We start from the raw sequence: 26248 nt of genomic DNA on the forward strand, positions 1-26248 counted from the left end.
CCTTGCTGTTTTGCTGTGAGCTGATTAAAAAGTAGAAAGCCAGGTTTGAGAAAGCAGTTTGGGTGAGTCTGTACATTTCCAGAGAGCTGCATGAAGAAAAGCAAGGTGCTGGAGCTGAAATCAACCAAGCTAATATATCTCTGCCATTCGACAGAAAATATATATATCCTTTAACCTGATGTGATACTGTTTAAATGTGTTAAGTCTCTTGGAAGTTTGAAGGAACATTTTAAGGAGTTATTTACTGTTGCAATATTTTCTGATTCATTTTCTGGGCAGCACGGTAGCATAGTGGTTAGCGCAATTGCTTCACAGCTCCAGGGTCCCAGGTTCGATTCCCGGCTGGGTCACTGTCTGTGTGGAGTCTGAACGTTCTCCCCGTGTGTGCGTGGGTTTCCTCCGGGTGCTCCGGTTTCCTCCCACAGTCGTGCGGGTTAGGTGGATTGGCCATGCTAAATTGCCCTTAGTGTCCAAAAATTGCCCTTAGTGTTGAGTGGGGTTACTGGGTTATGGGGATAGGGTGGTGTGGGCTTGGGTAGGGTGCTCTTTCCAAGAGCCGGTGCAGACTCGATGGGCCGAATGGCCTCCTTCTGCACTGTAAATTCTATGAAATCATTGAAGTAAGGGGTGTTAAGAGATCCAATGATTATTTAAGATGTTACGTCGGGTTCATGGAATAAACAGTGTTATGACACGTGTCCATAATTGTAATCCCACATCTAGGGAAAAAGTTGTGTGCTTAGAAAAGCAACAAATCCATTAAAGGGGGAGGTTGGTTGAACTCCATGATACATTTTGGGGTTCTGAAAATGCCTCCCCCATAACAAAAGGGACGATCCTTTAAAACAGAGATGAGGAGGAATTTCTTCAGCCAGAGGGTGGTGAATCTGTGGAACTCTTTGCCGCAGAAGGCTGTGGAGGCCAAATCACTGAGTGTCTTTAAGACAGAGATAGATAGGTTCTTGATTAATAAGGGGGTCAGGGGTTATGGGGAGAAGGCAGGAGAATGGGGATGAGAAAAATATCAGCCAGGATTGAATGGCGGAGCAGACTCGATGGGCCGAGTGGCCTAGGTCGATGGCTCAGACACTATGGTGCGCACCGTACCCAGGCTTCGCCCTTTGTGTGCTTAGTGGGGGTGTTGGGCCAGACGTAACGTTGGGCGGGCTGTACGCCAGTCCGTCTTGTTCCCCTGTTTTTGTGGCATCCTGTTGAGCCCGAAGTTGTTGTTGTCTTCCGGCCATTGGGGTTTGGTTTTCCCGGCCTTTTGTCCACTTTGTTCTCCCCGGTTTTTTCTTTGGCCTCTCCTCCATGATCGTTTTTGGACTTTGTGTGGGGGCGGTTGTTCCCGTGTGCTGATTGGGCGGTGTGTTAACCAGCGCTGGTTCAACCGGTCAGCAAAGGACAGAGGACCCTGAGATCTGTGAACGGGCCCTGCTGAATAAACAACTTTCTTGTGAACTCTTCGGAATCCGCTTTGCTGTTTACACCCGGGCAGAGGTTTGGATACGAAGGGATCAGGGCTAGTGCGGGAAGATGGAGAAGCCACATCGTATTAAATGGTAGCACAGGCTCGAGGGGCCAAATGGCCCACTCCTGCTCCGAATCCTCAAGTACCTTTGCACCTGTCTCTACCTGAAACACCCGCCCCACGGTGCACTTGCCGAGATGCAGCGACACAGAGCTCAGCCTGACAGACCCAGGACTGAGAGGGGAACCACAGCAGCCAGGGTTTTCATGGTGAATGGAGATGTGAGGGCAGGTGAGCATTGCTGCCATAATAATTATTCTTGGCACTCGCAGATCAGAGGGCGGTTTACAAAGAATCACCCTCCCCCGACCCCCAGAGAGGCCATTGAGCTGAGGACAGGGGGGACTGAAATTTGGGTGTAAAGACTGGTAATCTGGGTGTGTTCCACTGCTCTGTGATTGATTATTTGAGTCTGTTTACAATTAATCATCACTGGCCTTAATTAGTTAAGCTTGGATGTAAAGGCGGAAAGAAACGCGTGGGCCGCACGGTAGCACAGTGGTTAGCACTGTGGCTTCACAGCTCCAGGGTCCCAGGTTCGATTCCCGGCTTGGGTCACTGTCTGTGTGGAGTCTGCACGTTCTCCCCGTGTGTGTGTGGGTTTCCTCCGGGTGCTCCGGTTTCCTCCCACAGTCCAAAGACGTGCGGGTTAGGTGGATTGGCCGTGATAAATTGCCCTTAGTGACCAAAAAGGATAGGAGGGGTTATTGGGGTTACAGGGATAGGGTGGAAGTGAGGGCTTAAGATGGTCGGTGCAGACTCGATGGGCCGAATGGCCTCCTTCTGCACTGTATGTTCCATGTGTTTATAAACAAACTGGACAAGTTGCAGGAGGCTGGAGCTGAAAGCATGGAGCAGACGTTTCAAAGCAGTGACAAAAACTGTTAGTCAGTTCGAAAGAGGCGTCGTCTCGACAGAGATCTGGGACAAAACATCGACGGCATTAACAGCTGTTTGTGAGATTCCTCCCTGATCAATGCCTGTGTGTGTGCGATGGGCGGGTGCGAGATCAGAGGCGATTTAGTTTCTGACACCAACGTCTTCATTTTCTTACAGACACGTTGGAAGTCAGTGGCGGTGTACGCACAGTTTGGAGGGAACCAATGCAGTGGTCCCAGTTTTGAAATCCGGCCATGTGTCTCTGCGAGAGGCTGCCCTGTGGACGAGGGATGTGGAGATCGCTTTCGATGTGCTTCAGGTTGTGAATCTCTTTCCTCCTCGCTTTGGGCAGTGGGAGTGGCTCAGTGGGGTACTGTGGTAGTATGCATTAGGGGTCATGTGGGACTGTGAAGCCATGATGTCATTGGCTGACAGATCCCGGGTCCTGGTTGGACGTTGACCTCTAGCTCCGCCCTGAAGGCGGAGTATAAGTACCTGGAGCCCTCCCCCGCAGGTAGTCTACTACTGAACTGCGGGGGAACAGTCACGCTTAATAAAGCCTCATCGACTTCACTCTATTCGTCTCTCGGAGTCTTTGTGCGCTACAATTTATTAAGCGTGCCTAAAAAGGACTATGGAGCTCAGGATCATCCCGGAATGCCTGAGGATCAGCCCCCACGCAGTGAACGCGGCAGCAGCTTTCAAGCACTGGCAGACTTGTTTCGAGGCCTACCTCAGAACGGCCACCGGCCGGGTCACAGAAGACCAAAAACTACAGGTCCTGCACTCGAGGGTGAGCACGGAGATCTTCTCCCTCATCGAAGACGCAGAGGATTTCCAGACGGCGTTCGCAGCACTGAAAAGTCTCTATGTCCGCCCAGTAAACCAGATCTGCGCTCGCTATCAACTCGCAACGAGACGGCAAAGTCCCGGAGAATCGATAGATGAATTCTACGCCGCGCTACTAATTTTGGGACGAGCCTACAGCTGCCCGTCGGTGAACGCAATTGAACACACGGACATGTTAATGCGCGATGCTTTTGTGGCAGGTATGAACTCCTCCCAAATCCGCCAAAGACTTCTTGAAAAAGAGTCGCTAGGACTCTCAGAGGCACGGGCCCTAGCAGCCTCCCTAGACGTGGCCGCGCGAAATACCTGCGCCTACGGCCCCGACCGCGCGGCAGCCCATTGGGCTCCGTACGTACCCGTCGCGACAAACCCCCTACCCCCCCGGACACCCCACAGGCTTGCGCGGTCCAAACGCCAAGTCGCACCGGGGGCGCCCGCTGCTATTTCTGCGGCCAGGCGAAACACCCCCGGCAGCGCTGCCCGGCCCGCGCAGCGATCTGCAAGAGCTGCGGGAAAAAGGGCCATTTCGCGGTTGTGTGCCGGTCCCGCGAGGTCGCCGCTGTCCCGGGAGAACAGGGAGCCCTGCAAGCCGCTTACGCTCCCCAACCCCCCCTGCGCCCCATGTTCGACCCGCAGGCGCAGCCACTCTGGGTCCCGACCACCGCGGTCCCGGGAGAACAGGAGCCCTGCACGCCGCTTACGCTCCCCAAACCCCCCCCCCGCGCCCCATGTATGACCCGCCGGCGCTACCACTTTGGGTCCCGACCACCGCTCTCCCCGGAGAAGAGGGAGTTCTGCGTGGCTCTAACGCCCCCCAAACCCCCCCCCCACGCCCCACGTATGACCCGCCGGCGCTACCAATTTGGGTCCCGACCACCGCTGTCCCCAGAGATGAGGGAGCCCCGCGCGTTCCTAACGCTCCCCAACCCCCCCAGCGCCCCATGTGCGACCCGCAGGCGCCGCCATTTTGGGTCCCGGCCACCACGAGGGGAGGAAGGGCGCCGCCATCTTGGACCACCCCAGACCTGTACGACGCATGGGGGTGGCCATTTTGTCCACCCCCGCCGCCATCTTGTGACCCCCCAGCCATGTGCGATGCATGGGGGCAGCCATTTTGTTCAACCCCGACGCCATCTTGGACGGCAACAACGGACCCCAGTGTCGACGGCTCCACGGGTTTCGAAGAAGACGCTCAACTACTACAACCACGTCTCGCTTCAATAACACTGGACCAAGCTCGGCCCCGGACACTCCAGACGACGACGACAACGGTGCTGATAAACGGGCACAAGACACCATGCCTAGTCGACTCCGGGAGCACGGAGAGCTTTATCCACCCTGACATGGTAAGATGCTGTTCTTTGACCACCCACCCCAGCGCACAAAAGATTTCCCTAGCTGCAGGATCCCACTCCGTACAGATCAAAGGCTTCTGCATATTTACCCTAACGGTGCAGGGGAGGGAGTTCAAAAACTACAGGCTCTACGTCCTTCCCCAACTCTGCGCCCCCACATTACTGGGATTAGACTTCCAGTGCAATCTACAGAGCCTTACCTTCAAATTCGGCGGCCCAATACCCCCACTCACTATCTGCGGCCTCGCAACCCTCAAGGTGCAACCCCCGTCCTTGTTTGCAAACCTCACCCCGGATTGCAAACCCGTCGCCACTAGGCGCAGACGGTACAGCGCCCAGGACCGGACCTTCATTCGGTCCAAAGTCCAGCGGCTACTAAAGGAAGGCATAATCCAGGCCAGCAATAGTGCTTGGAGAGCACAGGTGGTAGTAGTAAAGACAGGGGAGAAGCAAAGGATGGTCATAGACTATAGCCAGACCATCAACAGGTACACACAACTAGATGCGTACCCTCTCCCCTGCATATCCGACATGGTCAATCGGATTGCCCAATATAAAGTCTTCTCCACCGTGGACCTCAAGTCCACCTACCATCAGCTCCCCATCCGCCCAAGTGACCGCAAGTACACAGCCTTCGAGGCAGACGGGCGATTATACCATTTCCTAAGGGTCCCATTTGGCGTCACAAACGGGGTCTCGGTCTTCCAACGAGAGATGGACCGAATGGTTGATCAACACGGGTTGCGGGCCACGTTCCCGTATATCGACAATGTAACCATCTGCGGCCACGATCAGCAGGACCACGACGCCAACCTCCAAAAATTCCTCCAGACCGCCAAAGCCTTGAACCTCACGTACAACGAGGACAAGTGCGTTTTTAGCACAAACCGGCTAGCCATCCTGGGCTACGTAGTGCGCAATGGGATAATAGGCCCCGACCCCGAATGTATGCGCGCCCTCATGGAATTTCCCCTCCCGCACTGCTCAAAAGCCCTGAAACGCTGCCTGGGGTTTTTTTCATGCTACGCCCAGTGGGTCCCCCAGTACGCAGACAAGGCCCGCCCCCTAATACAGACCACGACCTTCCCGCTGTCGACAGAGGCTTGCCAGGCCTTCAGCCGCATCAAAGCGGATATCGCAAAGGCCACGATGCGCGCCATCGACGAGTCCCTCCCCTTCCAGGTCGAGAACGACGCCTCCGACGTAGCTCTAGCGGCTACCCATAACCAAGCGGGCAGACCCGTGGCCTTTTTCTCCCGAACCCTCCACGCTTCAGAAATCCGCCACTCCTCAGTGGAAAAGGAAGCCCAAGCCATAGTGGAAGCTGTGCGACATTGGAGGCATTATCTGGCCGGCAGGAGATTTACTCTCCTCACGGACCAACGGTCGGTAGCCTTCATGTTCAATAATGCACAGCGGGGCAAAATCAAAAACGACAAGATCTTAAGGTGGAGGATCGAGCTCTCCACCTTCAACTACGAGATCTTGTATCGTCCCGGAAAGCTGAACAAGCCGTCCGATGCCCTATCCCGCGGCACATGTGCCAACGCACAAATTAACCACCTCCAAACCCTCCACGAGGACCTCTGCCACCCGGGGGTCACTCGGTTTTTCCACTTTATCAAGTCCCGCAACCTCCCATACTCCTTAGAGGAGGTCCGTACAGTCACAAGGAACTGCCACATCTGCGCAGAGTGCAAACCGCATTTTTTCAGGCCGGATGGTGCGCACCTCATTAAGGCTTCCCGCCCCTTTGAACGCCTTAGTCTGGATTTCAAAGGACCCCTCCCCTCCACCGACCGCAACATATACTTCCTTAATGTGGTGGACGAGTACTCCCGCTTCCCATTCGCCATCCCCTGTTCTGACATGACCGCGGCCACAGTCACTAAAGTCCTGAACACCATATTCACACTGTTCAGTTGCCCCGCATACGTCCACAGCGACAGGGGGTCCTCTTTCATGAGTGACGAGCTGCGCCAGTTCCTGCTCAGCAACAGGATAGCCTCGAGCAGGACGACCAGCTACAACCCCCGGGGGAACGGGTAAGTAGAGAGGGAGAACGGCACGGTCTGGAAGACCGTCCTACTGGCCCAACGGTCCAGGGACCTCCCAGTTTCCCGGTGGCAGGAGGTCCTTCCGGACGCCCTCCACTCCATCCGGTCACTACTGTGTACTACCACTAACCAAACGCCTCATGAGCGCCTCCTTGTCTTCCCCAGGAAGTCCTCCTCTGGAACGTCGCTGCCGACCTGGCTGGCGGCCCCAGGACCCATCTTGCTCCCAAAGCATGTGCGGGCGCACAAGTCGGACCCGTTGGTCGAAAGGGTTCACCTCCTTCATGCGAACCCGCTGTACGCCTACGTGGAGTACCCCGACGGCCGACAGGACACGGTCTCTCTGCGAGATCTGGCACCTGCCGGCAACACACACACCCCCCCGACACCAATCACCCAACCCCCCCCCCTTCCTGCCACCGCCGCACCCCGCGACCGCCCCCTTCCCAGGAGGATCGGTCCTCCTCCCAGGCCCGACCAGGAATAAAGCCCAAGCTGAAACCGTAAGGCTCCCGGAGAAGACAACACCGGAACAAGCACCACCACCACCGGGGCCGAGGCGATCGACACGGACGACCAGACCGCCCGACCGACTCGTGGCGTCGATCTAACAGTACAATGTGGACTTTTAACGAGAACATTTTGTCTTTTCCTGACGATTACTGTAAATAGTTTGAAACAAAAAAAAAACCTTGTACATACTGTTTTCCTCCCAGGACCAGCCTTGTAAACCCTTACCACCAGGCGAAGCATCACCCCGCTGGGTTCATTTTTAACAAGGGGTGAATGTGGTAGTATGCATTAGGGGTCATGTGGGACTGTGAAGCCATGATGTCATTGGCTGACAGATCCTGGGTCCTGGTTGGACGTTGACCTCTAGCTCCGCCCTGAAGGCGGAGTATAAGTACCTGGAGCCCTCCCCCGCAGGTAGTCTACTACTAGCCTGCGGGGGAAACAGTCACGCTTAATAAAGCCTCATCGACTTCACTCAATTCGTCTCTCGGAGTCTTTGTGCGCTACAGGTACGTCGCTCACTCCAGTTTTATGTTCCAGGTCCCAGAGAATGGTCGGAAGTGACTCCAAGTGGTCCTATCTCATTCTGAGGGACCATGGAATGGGGACTGGGGGAAACTGGAAGGTCAAATAATCCGCAAAGGAAATGCTCCTGGGCTGGAAGTGAAACACACTGATAGGACAGAGCAAGCTTTACTCTGTATCTAATCCCGTGCTGTACCTGTCCTGGGAGTGTTTGGTGGGGACAGTGTAGAGGGAGCTTTACTCTGTATCTAACCCCGTGCTGTACCTGTCCTGGGAGTGTTTGATGGGGACAGTGTCGAGGGAGCTTTACTCCGTATCTAACCCCGTGCTGTACCTGTCCTGGGAGTGTTTGATGGGGACCGTGTAGAGGGAGCTTTACTCTGTATCTAACCCTGTGCTGTACCTGTCCAGGGAGTGTTTGGTGGGGACAGTGTAGAGGGAGCTTTACTCTGTATCTAACCCCGTGCTGTGCCTGTCCTGGGAGTGTTTGATGGGGACAGTGTAGAGGGAGCTTTACTCTGTATCTAACCCCGTGCTGCACCTGTCCTGGGAGTGTTTGATGGGGACAGTGTAGAGGGAGCTTTACTCTGTATCTAACCCCGTGCTGTACCTGTCCTGGGAGTGTTTGATGGGGACAGTGTAGAGGGAGCTTTACTCTGTATCTAACCCCGTGCTGTACCTGTCCTGGGAGTGTTTGGTGGGGACAGTGTAGAGGGAGCTTTACTCTGTATCTAACCCCGTGCTGTATCTGTCCCGGGAGTGTTTGATGGGGACAGTGTAGAGGGAGCTTTACTCTGTATCTAACCCCATGCTGTACCTGTCCTGGGAGTGTTTGATGGGGACAGTGTAGAGGGAGATTTACTCCGTATCTAACCCCGTGCTGTACCTGTCCTGGGAGTGTTTGATGGGGACCGTGTAGAGGGAGCTTTACTCTGTATCTAACCCTGTGCTGTACCTGTCCTGGGAGTGTTTGGTGGGGACAGTGTAGAGGGAGCTTTACTCTGTATCTAACCCCGTGCTGTACCTGTCCTGGGAGTGTCCTAGGAGTGTTTGATGGGGATAGGGTAGAGGGAGCTTTACTCTGCATCTAACCCCGCGCTGCACCTGTCCTGGGAGCGTTTGATGGGGACAGTGTAGAGGGAGCTTTACTCTGTATCTAACCCCGCGCTGCACTTGTCCTGGGAGTGTTTGATGGGGACAGTGTAGAGAGAGCTTTACTCTGTATTAATCCCCGTGCAGTACCTGTCCTGGGAGCGTTTGATGGGGACAGTGTAGAACGAGCTTTACTCTGTATCTAACCCCGTGCTGTACCTGTCCTGAGAGTGTTTGATGGGGACAGTGTAGAGGGAGCTTTACTCTGTATTAATCCCCGTGCTGTACCTGTCCTGGGAGTGTTTGACGGGGACAGGGTAGAGGGAGCTTTACTCTGTATCTAACCCCGCGCTGCACCTGTCCTGGGAGTGTTTGATGGGGACAGTGTAGAGGGAGCTTTACTCTGTATTAATCCCCGTGCTGTACCTGTCCTGGGAGTGTTTGACGGGGACAGGGTAGAGGGAGCTTTACTCTGTATCTAACCTGTCCTGGGACAGTTTGACGGGTGTAGCGCACAATGACTTACGAGAGAGACGAGGAGTGATGAAGTCGATTCAGGCTTTATTAAGCGAGACTTGTCCCCAGCAGCTCAGCAACAGAATGAAGCTGCGGGGAGAAGCTCGGGTTCTTATACTCCGCCTTCAGGGTGGAGCCAGGAGTCGGCAGCCAACCAGGACCCGGGATCTGTCAGCCAATAGCATCACGGCTTCACAGTCCCACATGACCCCTAATACATACCACCACATTCACCCCTTGTTAAAAAGGAACCCGGCGGGGTGGTGGTTCGCATGGTGGTAGGGGTTTACAAGGCTGGCCCTGGAAGGAACATTTCGGACATGTTACTACAGTTTTAGTCCTACACTGGGCTATGTACAAGTTTGTGAAAACTATTTACAATAGTGGCAAAAAAGTTTTTTGTTACAACAACATTCTTGGTGTCATGCGGATTCCACGAGTCGAATGGGCGGTCTGGTCTTCCTCGTCGATCGCCTCAGCCCCGGTGGTGGTGCAGGTGCTTGTCCAGGCGTTGTCGTCTCCGGGAGCGTTTCGGTGTTTGTTCCTGTTTTACTCCTGGGCGGGCACTGGAGGAGGACCGATCCCCCCGGGAAGGGGGCGGTCGCGGGGTGCGCCGGTGGCAGGGAGGGGATGATCGGTGTCGGGGGTGTGTGTGTGTTGCCGGCGGGCGCCAGGTCCCGCAGGGAGACCGTGTCCTGTCGGCCATCGGGGTACGCCACGTAGGCGTACTGCGGGTTCACGTGGAGGAGGTGAACCCTCTCGACCAACGTTCCGATTTGTGCGCCCGCACATGTTTCCGGAGCAAGTTGGGTCCTGGGGCCGCCAGCCAGGTCGGCAGCGACGTTCCGGAGGGGGACTTCCTGGGGAAGACAAGGAGGCGCTCATGAGGCGTTTGGTTAGTGGTGGTACACAGCAGCGACCGGATGGAGTGGAGAGCGTCCGGGAGGACCTCCTGCCACCGGGAAACTGGGAGATCCCTGGACCGTAGGGCCAGTAGGACGGTCTTCCAGACCGTGCCGTTCTCCCTCTCTACTTGCCCATTCCCCCGGGGGTCGTCCTGCTTGAGGCTATGCCCTTGCTGAGCAGGAACTGGCGAAGCTCGTCACTCATGAAGGAGGACCCCCTGTCGCTATGGATATATGCGGGGCAACCGAACAGTGTGAATATGGTGCCAAGGGCTTTAATGACTGTGGCCGCTGTCATGTCGGGGCAGGGGATGGCGAAGGGGAAACGAGTGTACTCGTCCACCACGTTCAGGAAGTATGCGTTGCGGTCAGTGGAGGGGAGGGGCCCTTTGAAATCCAAACTGAGGCGTTCAAAGGGGTGGGAAGCCTTGATCAGGTGTGCTCTATCCGGCCTGAAAAAGTGCGGTTTGCACTCTGCGCAGATGTGGCAGTTCCTGGTGACTGTACGGACCTCCTCCACAGAGTACGGTAGGTTGCGGGACTTTACGAAATGGTAGAATCGAGTGACCCCCGGGTGGCAGAGGTCCTCGTGGAGGGCTTGGAGGCGGTCTATTTGTGCGTTGGCACATGTGCCGCGGGATAGGGCATCGGACGGCTCGTTCAGCTTTCCGGGACGGTACAAGATCTCATAGTTGAAGGTGGAGAGCTCGATCCTCCACCTTAAGATCTTGTCATTTTTAATTTTGCCCCGCTGTGCATTATCGAACATGAAGGCTACCGACCGTTGGCCGGTGAGGAGAGTGAATCTCCTGCCGGCCAGGTAATGCCTCGAATGTCGCACAGCTTCCACTATGGCTTGGGCTTCCTTTTCCACTGAGGAGTGGCGGATTTCTGAGGCGTGGCGGGTCCGGGAGAAAAAGGCCACGGGTCTGCCCGCTTGGTTAAGGGTGGCCGCCAGAGCTACGTCGGATGCGTCGCTCTCGACCTGGAAGGGGAGGGACTCGTCGATGGCGCGCATCGTGGCCTTTGCGATATCCGCTTTGATGCGGCTGAAGGCCTGGCGAGCCTCTATCGACAGGGGGAAGGTAGTGGACTGTATTAGCGGGCGGGCCTTGTCTGCGTACTGGGGGACCCACTGGGCGTAATATGAAAAGAAACCCAGGCAACGTTTCAGGGCTTTGGTGCAGTGTGGGAGGGGAAATTCCATAAGGGGGCGCATGCGTTCGGGGTCGGGGCCTATTATCCCATTGCGCACTACATATTCCAGGATGGCCAATCGGTTTGTGCTAAAAACGCACTTTTCCTCGTTGTATGTGAGGTTCAGGGCGTTAGCGGTCTGGAGGAACTTTTGGAGGTTGGCGTCGTGGTCCTGCTGATCGTGGCCGCAGATGGTTACGTTGTCGAGATACGGGAACGTGGCCTGCAACCCGTGCTGGTCAACCATTCGGTCCATCTCCCGTTGGAAGACCGAGACCCCGTTTGTGACACCAAATGGGACCCTTAGGAAGTGGTATAGACGCCCGTCTGCCTCGAAGGCTGTGTACTTGCGGTCACCTGGGCGGATGGGGAGCTGGTGGTAGGCGGACTTGAGGTCCACGGTGGAGAATACCTTATACTGGGCAATCCGATTGACAATGTCGGATATGCGGGGGAGAGGGTACGCATCTAGCTGTGTGTACCTGTTGATGGTCTGACTCTTGTCTACGACCATCCTTTGCTTCTCCCCGGTCTTTACTACTACCACCTGGGCTCTCCAGGGACTATTGCTGGCCTGGATTATGCCTTCCTTCAGCAACCGCTGGACTTCAGACCGAATAAATATCCGGTCCTGGGCGCTGTACCGTCTGCTCCTAGTGGCGACGGGTTTGCAATCCGGGGTGAGGTTTGCAAACAAGGATGGCGGTTCAACTTTGAGAGTTGCGAGGCCGCAGATAGTGAGTGGGGGTACTGGGCCGCCGAATTGGAATGTTAGGCTCTGCAGGTTACACTGGAAATCTAATCCCAGTAATGTGGGCGCGCAGAGTTAGGGAAGGACGTAGAGCCTGTAGTTCTTAAACTCCCTCCCTTGCACCGTTAGGGTCACTATGCAGAACCCTTTGATCTCTACGGAGTGGGATCCTGCAGCTAGGGAAATCTTTTGCGTACTTGGATGGATGGTCAAAAAACAGCGTCTTACCGTGTCGGGGCGGATGAAGCTTTCAGTGCTCCCGGAGTCGATCAGGCATGGCGTCTCGTATCCGTTGACCAGCACCGTTGTTGTCGTCGTCTGGAGCATCCGGGGCCGCGATTGATCCAGTGTCACCGAAGCCAGTCGTGGTAATAGTGTCGCGGCGTCTTCTTCGGACCCTGTGGAGCCGTCGATGCTGGGGTCCTTTGTTGTCAACCAAGATGGTGGCGTCCATGAATCGCACGCGGCCGGGGGTGGACAAAATGGCCGCCCCCATGGATTGCACGTGGTCGGGGGTGGACAAAATGGCCACCCCCATGAATCGCACGTGGCTGGGGGGTCACAAGATGGTAGCGCCCATCCTCCCCTCGTGGTGCTCGGGACCCAAAATGGCGGCACCCGCGGGTCGCATATGGGACGCTGGGGGGGTTGGGGACCGTTTGGGATGTGCTGGGCTCGTTCTTCTCCTGGGATTGCGGCGACCCCCCGGGACCGGCACACTGCCGCGTGATGGCCCTTCTTGCCGCAGCTTTTACAAATAGCTGCGCGGGCCGGGCAGCGCTGCCGGGGGTGTTTCGCTTGTCCGCAGAAATAGCAGCGGGCCCCCCCGGGATGGTCTGGCGCTTTAACCGCGCACGCTTGCGAGGGGGGGTTGTCGCAACGGGGGTCCACGGAGCCCAAGGGGCTGCCGCGCGGTCGGGGCCGTAGGCGCGGGCGTTTTGCGAGGCCACATCTAGGGAAGCTGCAATGGCCCGTGCCTCTGAGAGTCCTAGCGACTCGCTTTCTAAAAGTCTTTGGCGGATTTGGGGAGAGTTCATACCTGCCACAAACGCATCGCGAATTAACATGTCCGTGTGTTCGATCACGTTCACCGGCGGGCAGCTGCAGCCCCGTCCCAAAATTAGCAGCGCGGCGTAGAATTCTTCTAGCGATTCTCCGGGACTTTGCTGTCTCGTCGCAAGTTGGTGGCGCGCGTAGACCTGGTTAACGGGCCGAATGTAGATGCCCTTCAGCAACGCGAGCGCCGTCGGGAAATCCTCTGCGTCTTCTATGAGAGGGTAAATTTCCGGGCTTACCCTCGAATGCAGGACCTGCATTTTCTGGTCTTCTGTGATCCGGCCAGGGGCCGTTCGGAGGTAGCCTTCAAAGCATGCTTGCCAGTGTTTAAATACTGCTGCCGAGTTCGCTGCGTGGGGGCTGATCCGCAGGCATTCCGGGGCGATCCGGAGCTCCATAGTCCTTTAAGCTCGCTTAATAAATTGTAGCGCACAATGACTTACGAGAGAGACGAGAAGTGATGAAGTCGATGAGGCTTTATTCAGCGAGACTTGTCCCCAGCAGCTCAGCAACAGAATGAAGCTGCGGGGAGAAGCTCGGGTTCTTATACTCCGCCTTCAGGGCGGAGCCAGGCGTCGGCAGCCAACCAGGACCCTGGATCTGTCAGCCAATAGCATCACGGCTTCACAGTCCCACATGACCCCTAATACATACCACCACAATGGGGACAGTGTAGAGGGAGCTTTACTCTGTATCTAACCCTGTGCTGTACCTGCCCTGGGAGTGTTTGATGGGGACAGTGGAGAGGGAGCTTTACTCTGTATCTAACCCCGTGCTGTACCTGTCCTGGGAGTGTTTGATGGGGCAGTGTAGAGGGAGCTTTACTCTGTATCTAACCCCGTGCTGTACCTGTCCTGGGAGTGTTTGATGGGGACAGTGTAGAGGGAGCTTAACTCTGTATCTAACCCCGTGCTGTACCTGTCCTGGGAGTGTTTGATGGGGACAGTGTAGAGGGAACTTTACTCTGTATCAAACCCCGTGCCCTACCTGTCCTGGGAGTGTTTGATGGGTCAGTGTAGAGGGAGCTTTACTTTGTATCTAACCCGGTACTGTACCTGTCCTGGGAGTGTTTGATGGGGCAGTGTAGAGGGAGCTTTACTCTGTATCTAACCCCGTGCTGTACCTGTCCTGGGAGTGTTTGGTGGGGACAGTGTCGAGGGAGCATTACTCTGTATCTAACCCCGTGCTGTACCTGTCCTGGGAGTGTTTGGTGGGGCAGTGTAGAGGGAGCTTTACTCTGTATCTAACCCCGTGCTGTACCTGTAACGGGAGTGTTTGATGGGGACAGTGTAGAGGGAGCTTTACTCTGTATCTAACCCCGTGCTGTACCTGTCCTGGGAGTGTTTGATGGGGACAGTGTAGAGGGAACTTTACTCTGTATCTAACCCTGTGCTGTACCTGGCCTGGGAGTGTTTGATGGGGACAGTGCAGAGGGAGATTTACTCTGTATCTAACCCCGTGCTGTAACTGTCCTGGGAGTGTTTGATGGGCGCAGTGCAGAGGGAGATTTACTCTGTATCTAACCCCGTGCTGTACCTGTCCTGGGAGTGTTTGATGGGGACCGTGTAGAGGGAGCTTTACTCTGTATCTAACCCCGTGCTGTAACTGTCCTGGGAGTGTTTGATGGGCGCAGTGCAGAGGGAGATTTACTCTGTATCTAACCCCGTGCTGTGCCTGTCCTGGGACTGTTGGATGGGGACAGTGTAGAGGGAGCTTTACTCTGTATCTAAGCCCAGCTGTACCTGTCCTGGGAGTGTTTGATGGGGACAGTGTAGAGGGAGCTTTACTCTGTATCTAACCCCGTGCTGTACCTGTCCTGGGACTGTTTGGTGGGGACAGTGTAGAAGGAGCTTTACTCTGTATCTAACCCCGTGCTGTACCTGTCCTGGGAGTGTTTGGTGGGGACAGTGTAGAAGGAGCTTTACTCTGTATCGAATCTACTGTATTACCAATATTCTGAGGGTTATTGAGTTTAATCGTGGATTCATCCTGACTCCCAACACCTCTGACTGTCAGCTGCATCTCCCTGCGGAATATGTGTGGTTCTGCAATCTCTGGTGCTGTGCACCTGATGAAGATGAATATCGGGAACACTGCAGCTGTCTCTGGGCATTTGTTTGATGATGGATATAGTGCGCTGACTCTGTCTAATTGTGTCTTTCACTGTGTCACAGGGCAGTGTGTCAGTCATACACTGGTGTGTAATGGCGATGAGGACTGTGAGGGAGATGGAGCGGATGAATCAAACTGTGACGATCGCACGATGGCGTGTGACAGCGATAAAATCCCGCCCCAGGCAGAACTAACGGGAAATGGGTAAGGGGGTTAGATATTGCTGCCTTCTCCGTGATGAGCGACGCCATTGCACTGGAACAGGGCGATTAGAGTGTGTGGGAGGGTGTGAGGATGTATCTGTGTGGGATTGTGTCTGTGTGTGTGTATGTGTGAGTGAATGTGTGTGGGGGTCCCTGGGGAGGGTTCTCCCTATTATGGGGGTCTCTTGGAGGGATTCTCCTGTTTTCGGGGTCTTGGAGGATGGGTATGAGGGGGGGTGTTCTGGCGCAGAGGGTGGGCAGGTAGTGCATTGTTGTGGGGGAGGCCCTTGGAGGGACCTTGGGGGCATTAAGGGGTTACCCCTTGGCTCACCGCGAAGTCCATTGTGTCAGGCCCACGTTTGGTGGGACCTGAAGTAATCCCCTCCGATGTGCTTTCCGGTCCAGGGGGCGGGAAGTCACAGAGATCCGGAGATTAGGATGCCGGGACCGCTGGGTGGATATAAATGGGTCGTTAAGACCCATCTGCTTTTATTTACATCCTCCCGCTGGCTTGCGGGTGAGGACCTCGACCCTGCAGCCCGCGGGGGTTTGAAGCATCGCGTTCGGAACAGCGCTCAGCGACGGCTGGCGGTGATCCCCATTTTTTGATTCTCTGCCGCATCAGCTACTGGCAACGGCCTGGGGAGAATCGAGGCCTGAGTGAGAGTGAGAGAGTGAGAGCATCAGTTACACATGCACACACCTAAAATCCACACCCCTCCCACCATCGGGAACATCCTCCCTGCACCTACCCTGTCCGGTTAGAATTTTACAGGTTTCTATGAGATCCCCCCTCATTCTTCTGAACTCCAGCGGAAACAATCCGAACCGACTCCATCTCTCCTCGTACGTCAGTCCCACCATCCCGGGAATCAGTTTGGTGAACCTTCGCTGCACTCCCTCGAGAGCAAGAACATCCTTCCTCAGATAAGGACACCAAACAGCATCTTACCTGACACAGTGACGCACTATTCCTCTCATGACTAATTCCACCTTTTCTGGCAATGTTCTTTCCAAGCCTCCTTCGGCAGAATTCTCCATTCCTGCCAATGGGAATCCCATCGTGGCCACACCACACCGCTGGGAAACCCGGCACAATGGAGCATCCGGCATCTCTCACCGGTAAAGGTTGATCAAGCGACACCGCCATGTTTGTTTACCTTTTAATGTCAAAGGCAAGCTTGCTTTGTGATCACAATCTTACTCCAATCATGCTCACGGGAGGAGAGGGCAATGCACATATCGGGTGTGGACTTCAGCCGGTTCTTTTGTGCTGTCTTCATCTTCGTGGAAATGGAAAATCCAACCTATCACATGTAGGTCATCGTGAAGGTCAATAGCAACAAAATGCTTGTTTTACTCAGCACTGGTTACTCCTGGGAGATGCTACTCCAGAATGCTGACAGCCTCATGGGCTGTTGCCATGTGTTTAGATTTAAATTTATTGTCACGTGTACCGTAGCGTCGACGTGGGTGGACCAGGACAGATTGCTAATGATGTTTACACCTAGGAGTTTGAAGCTGTCAACCATCTCCACCTCGGCACCATTGATGCTGACAGGGGTGTGTACAGTACTTTGCTTCCTAAAGTCAATGACCAGCTCTTCAGCTTTGCTGACATTGAGCGAGAGATTGTTGTCGCTACACCACTCCACTAGATTCTCTATCTCCCTGCTGTATTCGGACTCATCGTTATTCGAGATCCGGCCCACTATGGTCGTATCATCAGCAAACTTGTAGATGGAGTTGGAGCCAAATGTTTCCACGCAGTCATGCGTGTACAGGGAGTAGAGTAGGGGGCTAAGTACGCAGCCTTGCGGGGCCCCAGTATTGAGGACTATTGTGGAGGAGGTGTTGTTGTTCATTCTTACTGATTGTGGTCTGTGGGTCAGAAAGTTGAGGATCCAGTTGCAGAGTGAGGAGCCAAGTCTTTGATACGAGCTTGGCTGGGATTATGGTGTTGAAGGCGGAGCTGTAGTCAATGAAAAGAAGTTTGATGCAGGAGTCCTTGTTGTCGAGATGCTGTGGGGATGAGTGTGGGGCCGGGGAGATGGCGTTTGTTGTGACAGGTTGTGGCATTATGTGAATTGCAGTGGATCAAGGCATCTGGAAGTTTGGAGTCGATGTGTCTCATGACCAACCTCTTTATTATTAGTGTCACAAGTAGGCTTACATTAACACTGCAATGAAGTTACTGTGAAAATCCCCTAGTCGCCACACTCCGGCACCTGTTCAGGTACACGGAGGGAGAATTCAGAATGTCCAATTCACCCAACAAGCACGTCTTTCGGGACTTGTGGGAGGAAACCGGAGCACCCGGAGGAAACCCACGCAGACACGGGGAGAACGTGCAGACTCCGCACAGACAGTGACCCAAGCCGGGAGTCGAACCTGGGACCCTGGAGCTGTGAAGCAACGGTGCTAACCTCTGTGCTACTGTGCCGCCCATAAAAGTGATAGATGTCATAGCCACTGGTCGGTAGTCATTGAGGCACGTTGCCTGGTTCTTCTTTGGTACCGGTATGATGGTGGTCTTCTTGAAGCAGGTGGGGACCTCGGAGTGGAGTAGGGACGGGTTAAAGATGTCCGTGTATACCTCTGCCAGCTGGTCCGCGCAGGCTCTGAGTGCACGACCAGGGATCCCGTCCGGGCCCGTCGCCTTCCGAGGGTTCACTTTCAGGAAGGCCAATCTGACTTCGGAGGCTGTGACGGTGGGTGTGGGACTGTCTGAGGCTGCAGGGGCAGTTGACAATGGTTTGATGGTTTCCTGCTCGAACCGAGCATAGAATGCATTGAGTTCATCGGGGAGGGGTGCGCTGCTGCTGGAGATACTGCTCAGCTTTGCGAATGTGATATCACAGCTCAGGTACAGCAGTGCAGTCTTTTAATTTGGGTCAGCTGTATTTTAATAACTGACTCTGGGGTCTTAACCTCAAAAGTAATCATTCACCCACCACTTCTCTTTTAAAGTCTGAAATTTCTCTCATTTGCCCGTACCTCTCTGTCTCCAGCACACCTGGGCTTTGCACAATAGGCAAAACCATACCTCAAAAATCATCATAATAATAATCATCATTATTATCACAAGTGGGCTTACATTAACACTGCGATGAAGTTACTGTGAAAAGCCCCTAGTCGCCACATTCCGGCGCCTGTTCGGGGACACAGAGGGAGAATTCAGAAAGTCTAATTCACCCAACAAGCACGTCTTTCGGGACTTGTGGGAGGAAACCGGAGCACCCGGAGGAAACCCACGCAGACACGAGGAGGACGTGCAGACTCCGCACAGACAGTGACCCAAGCCGGGAATCGAACCTGGGACCCTGGCGCTGTGAAGCCACAGTGCTAACCACTGTGCTACCATGCCACCCGTATTTTCTTTATACTTCGTTCTTCCAAGTTAAGTTTCTTTATTCAGGGCCATTAACCAGAAGCCCTGGATCTCAGTACAGATGCCAAAAGCACCTAGCTGGGCGGTGCTTCACAACAATTCTCCGGGAAGGGCGTGTGATATGCTCCCTGCTGCCGCTTCTGGCCGGAAGGCTCCATGCAGCCTAATCTGGATCTCCATTAAAAAGGCGTCAGTGGTCGCAATTCTCCATGGAAATGAGCGTGAGAAAGAGCGAGATTTAGAGGGAAGCTAGCATGATATAACACATGAGAAATGGGGATGTGGGAGGGGATTAAATGGGTGGGTGGAGTCAGTGATAGGGGAGAGTGTACATGGGGAGAGTGTACATGGGGAGAGTGTACATGGGGATGTGGGAGGGGATTAAATGGGTGGGTAGAGTCAGTGATAGGGGAGAGTGTACATGGGGAGAGTGTACATGGGGATGTGGGAGGGGATTAAATGGGTGGGTAGAGTCAGTGATGGGGAGAGTGTACATGGGGAGAGTGTACATGGGGAGAGTGTACATGGGGAGAGTGTACATTGGGATGTGGGAGGGGAGTGAATGGCTGGGTAGAGTCAGTGATGGGAAGAGTGTACATGGTGAGAGTGTACATGGGGAGAGTGTACATGGGGAGAGAGTACATGGGGAGAGTGCACATGGGGAAGTGGGAGGGGATTAAATGGGGCGGGGGTAGAGTCAGTGATAGGGGAGAGTGTACATGGGGAGAGTGTAAATGGGGAGAGTGTACATGGGGAGAGTGTACATGGGGATGTGGGAGGGGAGTGAATGGCTGGGTAGAGTCAGTGATGGGAAGAGTGTACATGGGGAGAGTGTACATGGGGAGAGTGTACATGGGGAGAGTGTACATGGGGAAGTGGGAGGGGATTAAATGGGGCGGGGGTAGAGTCAGTGATAGGGGAGAGTGTACATGGGGAGAGTGTAAATGGGGAGAGTGTACATGGGGAGAGTGTACATGGGGAGAGTGCGCATGGGGAGAGTGTACATGGGGAGAGTGTGCATGGGGATGTGGGAGGGGATTAAATGGGTGGGTAGAGTCAGTGATAGGGGAGAGTGTACATGGGGAGAGTGTACATGGGGAGAGTGTACATGGGGATGTGGGAGGGGAGTGAATGGCTGGGTAGAGTCAGTGATGGTGGAGAGTGTACATGGGGAGAGTGTACATGGGGAGAGTGTACATGGGGAGAGTGTACATGGGGGTGTGGGAGGGGAGTGAATGGCTGGGTAGAGTCAGTGATGGGGGAGAGTGTACATGGGGAGAGTGTACATGGGGAGAGTGTACATGGGGAGAGTGTAAATGGGGAGAGTGTACATGGGGAGAATGTACATGGGGGTGTGGGAGGGGAGTGAATGGCTGGGTAGAGTCAGTGATGGGGGAGAGTGTACATGGGGAGAGTGTACATGGGGATGTGGGAGGAGGGTGACTGGGTGGGTAGAGCCAGTGATAGGGGAGAGTGTACATGGGGAGAGTGTACACGGGGATGTGGGAGGGGATTAAATGGGTGGGTAGAGTCAGTGATGATGGAGAGTGTACATGGGGAGAGTGTACATGGGGAGAGTGTACATGGCGAGAGTGTACATGGGAGAGTGTGCATGGGGAGAGTGTACATGGGGAGTGTGTGCATGGGGAGAGTGTACATGGGGAGAGTGTACATGGGGCGAGTGTATATGGGGGTGTGGGGGGGGGAGTGAATGGCGGGGTAGAGTCAGTGATGGGGGAGAGTGTACATGGGGAGAGTGTACATGGGGAGAGTGTACATGGGGAGAGTGTACATGGGGAGAGTGTACATGGGGAGAGTGTGCATGGGGATGTGGGAGGGGATTAAATGGGTGGGTAGAGTCAGTGATGGGGGAGAGTGTACATGGGGAGAGTGTGCATGGGGAGAGTGTACATGGGGAGAGTGTACATGGGGAGAGTGTGCATGGGGAGAGTGTACATGGGGAGAGTGTCTGGTCTATTTTCAATTCCTGGCGTCTGATGCAAATTGTTTTTCTTTCTTTAAGCTTTGATGTTCTCAAAGGAGAATTCCGGGGACCAGTAATAAATACCAAGTTTTTTGGTGGAACTTGCCGGAAGGTTTTCAGTGGAGATAACAGGGAATACTACCGCCTTCCAGAGAACATTCAGCAGTATACCTTCCAGGTACTGTTTTGGATACCTGAAAAGTTTTCCGATGGACGCTGCTTTCTTTAAGAGATTATTTTTTGTCTCGGGTTGGATTGTCCGTAGCCCGATGTCGCGATCGGCGACAGGGCGGAGAGAGTAACAGGTCTCCCTGTTACTCTCCCTGTAACTCGGTGTCCCTGTTACTCTCCCTGTAACTCGGTCTCCCTGTTACTCTCCCTGTAACTCGGTGTCCCTGTTACTCTCCCTGTAACTCGGTGTCTCTGTTACTCTCTCTGTAACTCGGTGTCCCTGTTACTCTCCCTGTAACTCGGTGTCCCTGTTACTCTCCCTGTAGTTCGGTGTCCCTGTTACTCTCCCTTTAACTCGGTGTCCCTGTTAGTCTCTCTGTAACACCGTGTCCCTGTTACTCTCCCTTTAACTCGGTGTCTCTGTTACTCTCCCTGTAACTCGGTGTCTCTGTTACTCTCCCTGTAACTCGGTGTCCCTGTTACTCTCCCTGTAACTCGTTGTCTCTGTTTCTTTCCATGTAACTCGGTGTCCCTGTTACTCTCCCTGTAACTCGGTGTCCCTGTTACTCTCCCTGTAACTCGGTGTCCCTGTTACTCTCCCTGTAACTCGGTGTCTCTGTTACTCTCCCTGTAACTCGGTATCCCTGTTACTCTCCCTGTAACTCGTTGTCTCTGTTACTCTCCCTGTAACTCGGTGTCCCTGTTACTCTCTCTGTAATTCGGTGTCTCTGTTACTCTCCCTGTAACTCGGTGTCTCTGTTGCTCTCCCTGTAACTCGGTGTCTCTGTTACTCTCCCTGTAACTCGGTGTCCCTGTTACTCTCTCTGTAACTCGGTGTCCCTGTTACTCTCTCTGTAACTCGGTGTCCCTGTTACTCTCCCTGTAACTCGGTGTCCCTGTTACTCTCTCTGTAACTCGGTGTCTCTGTTACTCTCCATGTAACTCGGTGTCCCTGTTACTCTCCCTGTAACTCGGTGTCCCTGTTACTCTCCCTGTAACTCGGTGTCCCTGTTACTCTCCCTGTAACTCGGTGTCTCTGTTACTCTCCCTGTAACTCGGTGTCTCTGTTACTCTCCCTGTAACTCGGTGTCTCTGTTACTCTCCCTGTAACTCGGTGTCCCTGTTACTCTCCCTGTAACTCGGTGTCTCTGTTACTCTCCCTGTAACTCGTTGTCTCTGTTACTCTCCCTGTAACTCGGTGTCCCTGTTTCTTTCCATGTAACTCGGTGTCCCTGTTACTCTCCCTGTAACTCGGTGTCTCTGTTACTCTCCCTGTAACTCGTTGTCTCTGTTACTCTCCCTGTAACTCGGTGTCCCTGTTTCTTTCCATGTAACTCGGTATCCCTGTTACTCTCCCTGTAACTCGGTATCCCTGTTACTCTCCCTGTAACTCGTTGTCTCTGTTACTCTCCCTGTAACTCGGTGTCCCTGTTACTCTCCCTGTAACTCGTTGTCTCTGTTGCTCTCCCTGTAACTCGGTGTCTCTGTTACTCTCCCTGTAACTCGGTGTCCCTGTTACTCTCCCTGTAACTCGGTGTCCCTGTTACTCTCCCTGTAACTCGGTGTTCCTGTTACTCTCCCTGTAACTCGGTGTCCCTGTTACTCTCCCTGTAACTCGGTGTCTCTGTTACTCTCCCTGTAACTCGGTGTCTCTGTTACTCTCTCTGTAACTCGGTGTCTCTGTTGCTCTCCCTGTAACTCGGTGTCCCTGTTACTCTCTCTGTAACTCGGTGTCCCTGTTACTCTCTCTGTAACTCGGTGTCCCTGTTACTCTCTCTGTAACACGGTGTCCCTGTTACTCTCGCTGTAACTCCCTGTCCCTGTTACTCTCCCTGTAACACGGTGTCCCTGTTGCTCTCCCTGTAACTCGGTGTCCCTGTTAATCTCCCTGTAACTCGGTGTCCATGTTACTCTCCCTGTAACTCGGTGTCCCTGTTACTCTCCCTGTAACACGGTGTCCCTGTTACTCTCCCTGTAACTCGGTGTCCCTGTTACTCTCCCTGTAACTCGGTGTCCCTGTTACTCTCTCTGTAACTCGGTGTCCCTGTTACTCTCCCTGTAACTCGGTGTCCCTGTTACTCTCCCTGTAACTCGGTGTCCCTGTTAATCTCCCTGTAACTCGGTGTCCCTGTTACTCTCCCTGTAACTCGGTGTCCCTGTTACTCTCCCTGTAACACGGTGTCCCTGTTACTCTCCCTGTAACTCGGTGTCCCTGTTACTCTCCCTGTAACTCGGTGTCTCTGTTACTCTCCCTGTAACTCGGTGTCCCTGTTACTCTCCCTGTAACTCGGTGTCTCTGTTGCTCTCCCTGTAACTCGGTGTTCCTGTTACTCTCCCTGTAACACGGTGTCTCTGTTACTCTCTCTGTAACTCGGTGTCTCTGTTACTCTCCCTGTAACTCGGTGTCTCTGTTACTCTCTCTGTAACTCGGTGTCTCTGTTACTCTCCCTGTAACTCGGTGTCACTGTTACTCTCCCTGTAACTCGGGGTCCCTGTTACTCTCCCTGTAACTCAGTGTCTCTGTTACTCTCCCTGTAACTCGGTGTCCCTGTTACTCTCCCTGTAACACGGTGTCTCTGTTACTCTCCCTGTAACTCGGTGTCCCTGTTACTCTCTCTGTAACTCGGTGTCTCTGTTACTCTCCCTGTAACTCGGTGTCCCTGTTACTCTCCCTGTAACTCGGTGTCTCTGTTACTCTCCCTGTAACTCGGTGTCTCTGTTACTCTCCCTGTAACTCGGAGTCTCTGTTACTCTCCCTGTAACTCGGTGTCCCTGTTACTCTCCCTGTAACTCGGTGTCCCTGTTACTCTCCCTGTAACTCGGTGTCCCTGTTAATCTCCCTGTAACTCGGTGTCCCTGTTACTCTCCCTGTAACTCGGTGTCTCTGTTACTCTCCCTGTAACTCGGTGTCCCTGTTACTCTCCCTGTAACTCGGTATCCCTGTTACTCTCCCTGTAACTCGGTGTCTCTGTTACTCTCCCTGTAACTCGGTGTCTCTGTTACTCTCCCTGTAACTCGGTTTCCCTGTTACTCCCCCTGTAACACGGTGTCTCTGTTACTCTCCCTGTAACTCGGTGTCCCTGTTACTCTCCCTGTAACTCGGTTTCCCTGTTACTCCCCCTGTAACACGGTGTCTCTGTTACTCTCCCTGTAACTCGGTGTCCCTGTTACTCTCTCTGTAACTCGGTGTCTCTGTTACTCTCCCTGTAACACGGTGTCCCTGTTACTCTCCCTGTAACTCGGTGTCTCTGTTACTCTCCCTGTAACTCGGTATCCCTGTTACTCTCCCTGTAACTCGGTGTCTCTGTTACTCTCCCTGTAACTCGGTGTCCCTGTTACTCTCCCTGTAACACGGTGTCCCTGTTACTCTCCCTGTAACTCGGTATCCCTGTTACTCTCCCTGTAACTCGGTGTCCCTGTTACTCTCCCTGTAACTCGGTGTCCCTGTTTCTCTCCATGTAACTCGGTATCCCTGTTACTCTCCCTGTAACTCGGTGTCCCTGTTACTCTCTCTGTAACTCTGTGTCTCTGTTACTCTCCCTGTAACTCGGTATCCCTGTTACTCTCCCTGTAACTCGGTGTCTCTGTTACTCTCCCTGTAACTCGTTGTCTCTGTTACTCTCCCTGTAACTCGGTGTCCCTGTTTCTCTCCATGTAACTCGGGGTCCCTGTTACTCTCCCTGTAACTCGGTGTCCCTGTTACTCTCTCTGTAACTCGGTGTCTCTGTTACTCTCCCTGTAAGTCGGTGTCCCTGTTACTCTCCCTGTAACTCGGTGTCCCTGTTACTCTCCCTGTAACTCGGTGTCCCTGTTACTCTCTCTGTAATTCGGTGTCTCTGTTACTCTCCCTGTAAGTCGGTGTCCCTGTTACTCTCCCTGTAACTCGGTGTCCCTGTTACTCTCCCTGTAACTCGGTGTCTCTGTTGCTCTCCCTGTAACTCGGTGTCTCTGTTACTCTCCCTGTAACTCGGTGTCCCTGTTACTCTCCCTGTAACTCGGTGTTCCTGTTACTCTCTCTGTAACTCGGTGTCTCTGTTACTCTCCCTGTAACTCGGTGTCCCTGTTAATCTCCCTGTAACTCGGTGTCCCTGTTACTCTCCCTGTAACTCGGTGTCCCTGTTACTCTCCCTGTAACTCGGTGTCCCTGTCACTCTCTCTGTAACTCGGTGTCCCTGTTACTCTCCCTGTAACTCGGTGTCCCTGTTACTCTCCCTGTAACTCGGTGTCCCTGTTACTCTCTCTGTAACTCGGTGTCTCTGTTACTCTCCCTGTAACTCGGTATCCCTGTTACTCTCCCTGTAACTTGGTGTCTCTGTTACTCTCCCTGTAACTCGTTGTCTCTGTTACTCTCCCTGTAACTCGGTGTCCCTGTTTCTCTCCCTGTAAGTCGGTGTCCCTGTTACTCTCCCTGTAACTCGGTGTCTCTGTTGCTCTCCCTGTAACTCGGTGTCCCTGTTACTCTCTCTGTAACTCGGTGTCTCTGTTACTCTCCCTGTAACTCGGTGTCCCTGTTAATCTCCCTGTAACTCGGTGTCCCTGTTACTCTCACTGTAACTCGGTGTCTCTGTTACTCTCCCTGTAACTCGGTGTCTCTGTTACTCTCCCTGTAACTCGGTGTCCCTGTTACTCTCCCTGTAACTCGGTGTCTCTGTTACTCTCCCTGTAACTCGGTGTCTCTATTACTCTCCCTGTAACTCGGTGTCCCTGTTACTCTCCCTGTAACTCGGTGTCCCTGTTACTCTCCCTGTAACTCGGTGTCCCTGTTACTCCCCCTGTCACTCAGTGTCCCTATTGCTCCCCCTGTAACTCGGTGTCCCTGTTACTCTCGCTGTAACTCGGTGTCCCTGTTACTCTCCCTGTAACTCGTTGTCTCTGTTTCTCTCCCTGTAACTCCTTGTCCCTGTTACTCTCCCTGTAACTCGCTGTCCCTGTTACTCTCCCTGTAACTCGGTGTCCCTGTTACTCTCCCTGTAACACGGTGTCCCTGTTACTCTCCCTGTAACATGGTGTCTCTGTTACTCTCTCTGTAACTCGGTGTCCCTGTTACTCTCCCTGTAACTCCCTGTCCCTGTTACTCTCCCTGTAACTCGTTGTCTCTGTTTCTCTCCCTGTAACTCCTTGTCCCTGTTACTCTCCCTGTAACTCGCTGTCCCTGTTACTC

The 26248-nt window shown here is 53.9% G+C and overlaps 1 protein-coding gene across 1 annotated transcript in view; it reads left to right on the forward strand.

The window, feature by feature from the left end:
- LOC140429949 (complement component C7-like) overlaps nt 1-26248 on the forward strand; it is a 403014-nt gene that overhangs the window by 35015 nt on the left and 341751 nt on the right. The window contains exons 4-6 of the mRNA XM_072517539.1: nt 2588-2729; nt 15401-15542; nt 20956-21094. Of these exons, the coding sequence (XP_072373640.1) occupies nt 2588-2729; nt 15401-15542; nt 20956-21094 (423 nt within the window). The remainder of the gene's footprint in view (nt 1-2587; nt 2730-15400; nt 15543-20955; nt 21095-26248) is intronic.

The sequence above is a fragment of the Scyliorhinus torazame genome, chromosome 9 (assembly GCF_047496885.1).
Source record: "Scyliorhinus torazame isolate Kashiwa2021f chromosome 9, sScyTor2.1, whole genome shotgun sequence".
Lineage (NCBI taxonomy): Eukaryota > Metazoa > Chordata > Chondrichthyes > Carcharhiniformes > Scyliorhinidae > Scyliorhinus > Scyliorhinus torazame.